The 10,836-nt window shown below is 38.2% G+C and overlaps 1 protein-coding gene across 2 annotated transcripts in view; it reads right to left on the bottom strand.

Moving 5' to 3' along the window:
* Positions 1-10,836, bottom strand: part of CDH2 (cadherin 2) — a 197,157-nt gene that overhangs the window by 178,677 nt on the left and 7,644 nt on the right. Inside the window, exon 1 of one of the 2 annotated variants that reach the window (XM_011360391.2) lies at positions 8,423-8,443. The exons of the other annotated variant lie outside the window; for it this stretch is intronic. Within the exon in view, the coding sequence (XP_011358693.1) occupies positions 8,423-8,428 (6 nt within the window). The 5' untranslated portion in view covers positions 8,429-8,443. Of the gene's footprint in view, positions 1-8,422; positions 8,444-10,836 lie in introns of those variants that run through there. 2 annotated transcript variants of the gene reach the window in all.

Here is a 10,836-nt window from a genome sequence, read left to right as displayed (position 1 = left end):
AAACTGTTCAAGACCAATTCTGCATGACGAATTTTTAATTTTTTAATCTCATTTATAACTATACAATCACATTTGCCAGATTCTCTACATTTCTCAGGATCCCATCCATGATGTTGGAGGCTACGTTAAGAAGATTATTCAAGAGCTACTGCCATTCTTTAAAGATTTTTCTCTGTGTCAGTCATACCATTGATCACACCTTGAATTGCATGTCCCTGGAAGCATGCTTGAAATGTGCAGATGTTTAACCCTGGACTCTGATATTTTTGTTTCGTCATGTACTGTTCTGGAGGGAGAGCACAGCATTTTGAACAGGTTCTTTAACTCTTTCTTGCCTTCATGATACAATCTAAACTGGCTGAGGAGCAAAAAATTCCTGAAGAAGGCCACACATTGTCCCCTGCAACCAGTGATTTCCATCTTTGTTTTACTTGTATCATTAGGGTGGGTCCTGGAATATCTCTGATATGAGTATATTTCTTTTTCTGATTTTCATTTCCTCTTATCAAGTAACAACAACACTGGTCAAATAATTGTGTTGATACTGGCCCAGGAACCCGACAACTCCACTGAAATTGAATTCTTAAGCCAGAAGACGGCACCACAATGCAATAGTTTGACAGACAAAAAAAAAAAAAAAAAAACGAGTTTCCCTTACAAAATGTGGTTTAGAGTGTCAACTTCTCAGGATTGGAACTTATCAACGCTTAGGACCATGTATAAACATACATGAAGTGGAATTCAAGGAGATGTGTGCAATACCCCATGTCCGCAGCCCATGTGAGAGAAGCCTTCCTAGGCACCAAGACTTCCCAGAGGAGAGTCCCGGAAGACAGTCCGGAGTTTGCCAATAAGCGTCCTGCTTGTCTGACGTCATGGATAGCAACACACCTACAGACTGACTAGGTTTATAAAAGCCTAACACTATCATGTGATAGTGGTGTCGGCAGTTATGCCATTAAACTGCTCTTAAAAGTTCCAGAAGTGTCTAAAACAATTCTAGTGGAGATAGCCAATCCTGGTTTGGATTGATTTTGTCCCCTTAACTCATTACACTCACCAGAGATTTCAACATGTTTATATACAATGTTCAAAATGTCATCAAAATTGTATAGTACTTAGCATCAGACTGTGTTTATAATTAACTTGGGAATTCATTTAACTAAATACACTGAATATCAGTGATTGCTAATATTTACTGAGTGCTTACCACGTGCTAGGAACTGTGATACAATGCTTTCCATGCATTATATCTCAACAATCCTCACAACAATTTTATGAGGTAGGTGCTGATATTAGTGCTATTTTAGCAGGCATGGAAGTGAACTGAAATGAAATGGCCCTAGGTCAGGTAGCTAGTCAACTTAGAGATGACATTCAAACCAGTACTTAATGTCTTTGGGGACCAGCCTTCACCACTGCTTGATCACCAAACCACCATCCACAGCTTCCAAATGCAGTAACACACATCAAACAGGCAGAAGGCTAGAAACTGTCTTACATAAGACCGAGTGACAAATTTACCTGCTGCTGTTGTGAATTTTTTTCTAAAATATAATTCTCACATGTAATATGTGATATATATATGTTCCTAAAATAATTTTAATGTTTCTGTTCACTAGGTAAAATATTTGAGAGAAAAACACATCAAGTCAAATTTTCATAAACAACTTGATTTTTAAGCAACCCAAATCAAACCCCCGACCACCACCTCAAACTTTTAGAAGTACAGATGGAAAATTATCAGTAAATACATATCATGGCAAGTATATTAATTTTCAGTAGGTGATATTGATGAAAGAATGATTACAGTCTGTGGCAGACTCTTTAAATTTGCTATAGTCCAGACTGCCCTGTATTTATGTACAATTAGGCCCATTTCATAAAAACCTGAAGCATGGTTTCACTTTTTAAAAATGGCTACAGACCTTACAGTCCCCATAATTCTGATTTAATTTGAACAGCTGGCCATAGTAATAATTTATCTAATTCTGAGCCTTGATAAGATAAACCCAACCCAATTATACCATTATTCTTGCAATAAAATCGCATTCACAGCACAGCTTCCAGAAATGTGCTGCAGTGAAAAGAGGGCACTGTCAATAACGTCAGAGTTCAAAGCCATTCCTGAACTTATCCCTGAACCTGTTCAGGAACCAGCACCCTGTCCAGTGGAGTTCTAATAGGTTAAACAATAAAGAAGTAAACCCACAAGCCCTGCATGCTAACTCAGAGGTTACAGAGCTAATATCATCAGTTCCAGTTTCAATTCAGGGACTGAAAGCGAGCATTTTTTCCTACTCATGACCATCATGAGTGATTTAAGTCTGGCATTTGGACAGTTCCACTGTGTACCCTGTAGAGAGGGGGAAAGCTTCTTCCCCTCCTGAAGCTTCTTTCCACCTAAAGGGAACTCTGCTAACTCCAATACTCCCAGCACTTCGCCAATCACTCATCTCCTGGATAACAGTTCTCAAAGTGTGGTCTGGGATCTCTAGGGGTCCCCAAGATCTTTCCAAAAGATCTGAAAAGGTAAACTATTTTCATAATACAATGTTACTTGCCTTTTCACTCTCATTCTCTCACAAATATTAAGTGGAATTTTCCAAAAGCCACGTGACATGGGATACCTTAACACAGTCAATGCTAGATGCAGATACAGGAAAACAACTACCTTCAATTAAGCCAGACATTAAGGAGATTTGCAAAAATATAGAAGCATAATGCTACTCTTCCCACCAATTTCATTTTTCTGTTTTGGAAACTATAGTTATTGTGCATAAAAATTGGCATTTGTGTTACATATGCAATTGGTTTAATAGTTTTAAATGAATTAAATGTTATATAATCTTCTCAGTGTAATTTCTAAATACTTATAAACATTACCCACATTACAAAAAGTCATTGGGGCACTCAATGATGTTTAAGAGTATAAAAGGGCCCTTAACCAAGAAGTTTGGGAATTGCTGCCTTAGAGAGAAGTAGGATGGATTGAACTTATCCGAAGACTAAATTAGAACAATCTGGGCAGCTGGTACCCAGCCCTGTCCCCTACTCCTCCCACCTGGGAGTCACAGGCCCACAGAAAACAAGCGTGGTGATTTCATTTTCCATGCTGGGAGTTCACAGATCCCCTGCAGCATTTGGGGGCAAGAGGGGGAGTCCATCACTGCCTGCAACTGAGTGAGAATGTCTGTGGAATTCTGGGGTTCTGTACTAGCAATAGACATGCCCACAGATAAAAGCCAGACCCTCCAGGTCAGCCTTCAACAGAACTTTGGTGACATTTTCCTTAACTATTGACTCTTCTGGTTTATATTTCATTGGGTTCAGAACTTGGCTCAGGGAGGAGAGGTGCTATTTTTACTGGGTCCCTTCAGAGACTGGCATGTTGGTATACTCTCTGGGGACTTTGAGAAATAAAAAGGAGTCCAATGTTGGGGAAGAAAATGCTCAGAGGTGTTGGGGCTTTGGGCAGAGGAGAGAATGCTTTACACAGGCCCTGCATGTTCTTTAACTTGGTGGTTTGCCATCCTTATTGCGTAGTATGGCTGGCTTTTATAGTTGGGCAGGTGGCTTTTAAGATCAAGAAGCTTTAATTTCTAAACCACAAGGTATTTTGATCTCAATGTGTGACCACAACTTACGGTGGTTATTCTCGAGGAAAGTGGCTGTTTACAGAGGTAGGGCCTGGAGCAAAGACAGTATGCCCCACGAGAGGCTGTAGGCCAAGGATCTCGGAAAAGAGGCAGGACTTATGGTGACCTTAGCCAAACAGTGAACACTTCTGGATGAGAGCTGTTGCAGGCTGACCTTGGCAAAAGTCTGAGGCCAGCACTTACGGAGATGCCCATGGGCCGCAGGCCTGAATAAGCAGAGATGGCTGAGGCACAGAAAAAAAGGATTATTTCAATATCTAGTGCCTAATGAGCAGAACAATATTTGCTATTTTTAAATGATAGTGAGTTCAAGAGCTCTATCAAGGTTCTCACTTTAAATTATAAATGACAGGCCTAGGAGAGCAGCATTGGATTAGCTGCCTCAAATTCTGCTCTGTATTCAGAGCGAAAAAGGGTATGTGCTGGATTTTCATAGCTTGACCACAGGCTCAATGATCAGCCTCCACCAACTGGTCTGGACTGGTCTTTACAGACGAAAGACAATTCTCTCCTTGCTGATGACCTTCTTCAGCCAAAATAACCCTGGAGAAGCAGAGTGGAAAGAGCCAATGTGTCAGGAGACTGAAAACATCTGCTTCGAAGACAGCATGTCCCTCAAGTCACCCACCTGCCAGAGCCCACACTGGTGACAACACAGGGCTGTCAGTGAAGGGGCTCACAGGGAAAGGCAAAGTAAGAGCTCTGAATGTACTAGTTACAAACTGAAACTCGTAGGGGAGAGGGTCCCAATGGGAGGTGAAATTTAGCGCTTTGTATTGACCTGGTGGCGAGGGGATCCACGCCACTATTCTGAGTTTTCTCTCAAAAAGCTGGCATTTGAGATTCTGCCACTTATGTGCGAGGTTCAGAAATATCCGATGGTGGCAACCGCCATCCTTTTTGAGGTGTCTTTCTTTCTCATCCAGCATATTCAGTATCTTTAAATCTTCATTTCCCCTTTGAACTCTGCGTTTTGTTCAAAGGTCATGGATTAAAGCAAGAGGCTTAGCCTGATTAGCACCTGGGAAAAGCTAAAGCAGGGAAGGTTTTCTTTGCCCACTGTTGAGTCCTTTCCTCATATATCACTGGTTCTCTACTTTGGTCTTTGGGACACTTAAGGACAGGCTGTAGGGTCATAATTTTGCCTGGCATAACTCTTCCAGGACAGGGACTGGTTTGCTTTCTAACTTTGCCAGCTGTACGACTTACTGCTGTGATCGTTTCACATGCTCCATTACATCTGAGGATGCTGTAAAAAGTAAAGCTATAGATATTCTAAGACTTCATGCATGAGGTTGGAAGCAAAACTGGCCTAATAGAGCTCCATCTCCCCCTCTGATGGTGATTGCTATGCTTCCAGATGAGCATCCACATGATGGTTAAAAACATAAATTCAATGGTTAATCCAAAATCTGAGGAAGGTTTAGTGGAACCTTTATTGCCTTCTTCCAGGTAGGAGGGAGCTACACTAGCAATACCACCTCTGTCGACCTCTCCAGCACATTTGGATGACACAACGGGGCTCACAGAGTCCACTCCCTCCATTATCTCTCTTACGTTGGAAGCCAGCCTGCCTATGCAGTGCAAATATCATTATGCTATAGGTGAATTTACAGTGGCTCGACCCCCAGGTGGAAAGCCAGCCCCCATTCGGCACAGTTAAATTTGAGAAGAGGTAAGGTGGAGTGGGGAATAAATTCTGAGATCTGACACATTTAAGCCACGTTCTCTAATCTTGTCTTCGTTAATAATAAAGGTTGTATTTTAGTTCTCTATTTGCTGATTCTTTTGTCATTATCTGTCCAAAACTTAGATGGATAAATAGCACTATTTATTAGGTCCCTTCAAAAACACCAAAATTACCTACAAAGATTCAATATTACCCAGAGATAAAAGATCAAAAAGAAGCCAGGTCAAATAATTTCTTATAACCACCAGCAGAGCTACAAAGCCACTAGGATGGCTGGACACTGAGGGTCTGAAAACAGACAACCAAGATTCTTCGAGTGCTTGGGGAGCTGATGGGCTAGTAACAAAAAGACACGTGTACCTCTGGATTACAGGGTGACTACATTTCTGGGCCTAGCGAGCTCGAGGACAGGACAAACAAGCCAATTCACACAACTAATTAGTTACCTGCCTCTCCTAAAATCACCATCCAGGAGTTGTATTGCCAGTGACAGAAGTAGCCTGCTTCCATAGTAGCCTATCCTACTTCTGGTTCAATCTGTTAGATATTCCCACTCATAAGACCAAAGTTTGCTGCCTGAAACTGAATCCTTTAAGTCCTTGTTCTAAAGTCCAAATCCTCCTCTAGGCTGCAATCTTTCAAAATCCTGAATAGAGAGACTTATCTTGCTCCCACTGCCTCCCATCTCCTAATGTTGTACCTTTGGGTAAATGGTTTACACATCAGGCTTTGTTCAGACTTTTGCAAAATGGATGATGATAAAATGCCTACCTATCTCAGGGGGCTGATGTGAGGATTACATGAGACAATGCGGATGAAATGTTTGGCCTGGCACATAGTAAGCACTCAGCAAATACAAGATTTAATCAAATGAGTCAGCTTTCAAGAAGGCTCACAATCCTTAGAAACACACCATACGAGCATGACTAAAAATGTTAGGCAAAGGGAACGGGGGACAAACAGCAACGACAAGCAACAGAGAAGTGACAAACTTCATCAGAGGCTAGGGTTCATACAGGCACCAAAAAGAAATACTATTATGCAGTTCACCAGATTTTTAAAAATGTTAAATTTAATTGTAACACATATATTAAAAGTACAGAAAAACAAATATATATATTGTTGGAAAACACTCTTGAATTATTAGCTAGTAAAGATGAACATGCACATAGCTTGCAACCAATACTACAATTCTACTTCTTGGTATAGAGCTCAGAGCAGACCAGCATTCCATCACCTGGGAGCTTGCTAGACATGCAAATTCTCAGACTCCACCACAGATTTACTGAATCAGAAGCTCAGGGGGTGGGGCCAGGAATCTATGTTTAACAAGCTTTCAGGCCAGTCTTATACAAGCTAAAGTTGGAGAAATGCAGCCCCAGAGTATTCCTGGCACTTATGCCCAGGTGGCCCGTAGAGGAATGTTCATGGCACCAAAATTCTGACCACACACATAAGCAAGTAAGTTGAATAAGTAAACTGTATCATATTCATAGCATGCAATGCCCTAGAGCAATGAAAATGAACAAATTATAACTATACAACTCAATCAACATAATGCTGGGCAGAAGCAAATCACAAAAAATGCATTATATGTATACACACACATATACACACATATGTATGCATAGTACATTTATACGTATTTGCATGATATATACATTTATATAAACACTTCTATCTATATGTGTAACATATATATTATATATATACATACACATACACACACATACATAGCTGGTAAAACTATAAAGCAAAGCAAGGAATAATTACTAGAAAAATAAAAATAGTGGTTACCTCTATGAGAAGGAAAGGAATGGGAACAGTACTCTAGTGATTCTGAAGACACTGGCAATATTCTATTTCTAAACCTGGCTGGTAGATATACTGACATATTTTTGTATATTTTAGTTATTATATAAACTGAGAATATATGATTTATATACTCATCCACGTGTATAATATTTTACAAGAGAAAAAAAATTTTAAAGGTTGAACTTCATACATATACAAAATAGAACTGGATGTCAGTTTGCCTTTATTTTTTTTAACCTGCATTCAAATTAATAACAATTTAGGAATACAGGGTCTGACATCAGGCTGCTGGCATTTGAATCCAAGTTCCATCACTTAATAACTTTGGGTAATTTTGCTTAACCTGTGTGTGCTTTGGTGTCCTCATTTGTTAAATGGGTATAATTTTTGTAAATATTTAAGTGAGTTAACACATGTAAACTTAAAACAGTGCCTGGCACATAGCAATTATTCAAAACTGTTGTGCTATTACTAGGATAAGATGAAACTAAGTTAAAAGCAACATTTCCTACATCTAATCTTCATTAAATCACCAGCATCTGTAAGAACAATGAATCTACTACCTTCACTCTGTTTTAGCAGATTCTGTGCTGGCATCAATCAACCCTCTCCTCTCTATTAGGTCCTCATCATCATATTAAAAGTATTTGGAGACTGAAAAACTTACTCTGGTTCCAGGCTAGTCCCAACACACACACGCACACATGCATGCACACGTTTCCACACCAGGCTTAAAGAATTAAATCACAGAAGAGACAGAACTAGAAGACACCAGAATGATCTGCAGATATTATCTGCATTTAAATACATCACTATCACCCTTTTTAAACACAGCTCCGTTGATACAGCCTTCACTAAAGGGAAGACCATGAACTAAATCATGGAATAACTCTGCTTCATTTACAAGGTTCTTAACTATAAATCAATTTGAACATTAAATCAATAGTTATCATATTCTCCCCTAATGTTCTTAGTTATCTGCCAAACAGAAAAGACAGAACTATAAATAAAATTTAAGGCTGTAAACAAACTATATGTAAATGATTATTTTTATGGCAGAAAAACTTTATGCAGGGACAAAATACAAGTATATACAAATTAAATATCAATAAGCTAAGGCCACACAAAGTGTACCAACTTTTTAAATATTGTCAAATAAAGTCCACATGTGTAATACTATAAATAAATTAGAGCTGCCTTGAAGCAAACAAGTCCTTGGTGGGCCATTACTTCTGGAATTTGATTCCTTAGTGCTCACCATCATACGTAGAATCCTCCACCTGGAATCTAGATCTACTCAGCAACCATTATAACAAATGCAGAAAAACGGCCCCTAGAAAGAAAGATGTTGAGACAAGTATGCATTCAGCATCCTTCGTGGCAACCTCTGAAAGCTTTAAAAATCTACAAACACAAAAGAGGGTCAACTGTACCTAAAGATATACTGAAGAGCCAGAAAAACTGGCAGTTTGTGGCATTAAAACCCCTCAATTTAACTTATTTTAAATTAAAAATAAATCTGGGTAAGACCTCATTGAGAAGTGGGTCACTATTAATCTCAGAGAAGGTATTTAGAAGTATCACTGAATAAATCAGAATATGATGCTCAAATCTTCTTGGAGACTTCAAGTCAAAGAAACATTTAGTTCTTTGCCTCCATCCTCCTGATAAAGAGAAGTTATAACTTACTGAATTCCAAATGTCTTTGGCTTTTGGGCTGAAGCAAAATTGCCAAATTACCAGAATTACAGAAAAAGATATCTTGAGTAGGAAAACCCACAAAAGGCATTTCCTGGCTTAACACCATAAACATGCAAGCAATCGCAATGAAACAATCAGTCTGTTCTTTTTTTAATGTTCTTTTTTAAAAATAAATTTTCAACTTACCTTCTCAGACATTTCCAGAGTGTCAATGAGTCTTTCTTAATGTTGTGACTATTAAAAAAAAATAAAACCCAAATGCACAGACGATTTTATAAACTGAGTGGAAGATGCCAGACACAAAAGGGAATATTGCATAGTGAACTTCATGAAGTACAGGAATAAGCAAAGTGATCTATGCTATCAGAAGTCATGTAAATAATTACCATTGGGGGATGATTAAAATTGGAAGAGGGTATTCCTGGGTGCTGGTAATGCTGCGACTTGACTGGTTGCTGATTCAATTGCATGTTCAATTTATGAACATTCAACAGGCTAGCCACTTATATGTGCATTTTCCTGTATGCACTTGATACATCTATTAACTAAAAGTGTGTGTGTGTGTGTGTGTGTGTGTGTGTGTGTGTGTGTGTAAATTAAACTTTGAATTCCTTGAAATATAATACAGGAAGCAGGATATTAGAACCCAATCTTGGAGATGTTGGTACCAGATAAACTCTATTGGGGGTGGGAGCCAAAGGAGCTGTCAAAGGCTAATATTTTGGCTGCACGAAGCTCACTTTTCATTATTTACTGGACCAGAAAGCCATAAAGAAAGAACTGTAGACTTTGAACTGTTGTATTGTCCAATTAAGACAACAAAAGAAAATAAAAAATTAAAGTAGTCACAGTCTCTAGTTTATTAAAGATTTATGTTAAGCAGGAGTGGATTAGATCCTTTTAAAACTTAATAAAATTAATGAGTTTTTAGTCATTTATTTCAGAGTCACTTAATAGCTCCTCACTCAACTAAATGACATATTGTTTGAGATTATAGTCCAGCCATGTATATCCACCCACCCACAGCAGGTCAAGTTACAGTCAAAATAGTCCAGGCTTTCTCAACAGCAAACAAATCAGCGTCTGTACTCAGTCACTCCACAAAACATTTACAGGAATCTGTTTGTGGTAGGTCCTTTTGAAATGTGGACATATATATTTTAATAGATGCAAAATAATTTCATTTGTGAAAGAAAAAGTTATTCAAACTATTCAAACATGGGAAAGATGCCATTAAACAATCAAACATTTCAAAACATAGTGACAATTTCCTAAATTTATTTTCACACGTGGAAAACACAGTTAAAAAATGCATAGCCTCAGAGTTTCTATAGGCTCTTAGGAAGTATTTTAAGTTCCAGGATTCACACAAAACAATTCCTTTTTGAGAGCGTATCGGTCCAATTTGTTGATCAAGGAAATTTGAAGAACATTATAAAAATGACTATGAATCATTTCTGTAAGATTTTCTTCTTTTTTTATGAGAACATATTTAAAAAGTAAGTGAAAATCCTAACCAAACCATTAGATTTTGGCTTCAGATGCCAAAATTCATTAAAATATTTAAGGTCAAGATTAAAGAGAGATTGTAACTCAAAAGTTACCTACTTTTTAAAAAAAGTTTATCAACTCCATAGAGAGGAAATGAAATTCCTTTTTAATCCGATATTCATCCTCTGAGTATCATATTAAAGGGGTCCTATTGTGGTGGAGGAAGAAAGCTATGTGCTTTGCGGGCAGGTTCACCTCTACTATGACAGATAGAGTTTTACTCTGTATTTTCATAATATTCAAAATGTCTGAGTCCCAGTTTCATCATTTCTAAAACCTATCTCCCAGGGTTACAGCAATAATTAACCAAGATAACATATTAGTTTCCCACTCCGAAATTAAAAATATTTCATTTTAAGGTTTAGTACTATCAGATGTTTTTTTAAAAAAAGATTTGAAGAGGCAGCAGCAACTATCTAA

This window comes from Pteropus vampyrus, unplaced genomic scaffold (assembly GCF_000151845.1).
Source record: "Pteropus vampyrus isolate Shadow unplaced genomic scaffold, Pvam_2.0 Scaffold55, whole genome shotgun sequence".
Classification (NCBI taxonomy): Eukaryota; Metazoa; Chordata; class Mammalia; order Chiroptera; family Pteropodidae; genus Pteropus; species Pteropus vampyrus.
The sequence above is the reverse complement of the archived record's forward strand: the minus strand, read 5'-3'. Positions and strand labels throughout refer to the sequence as shown.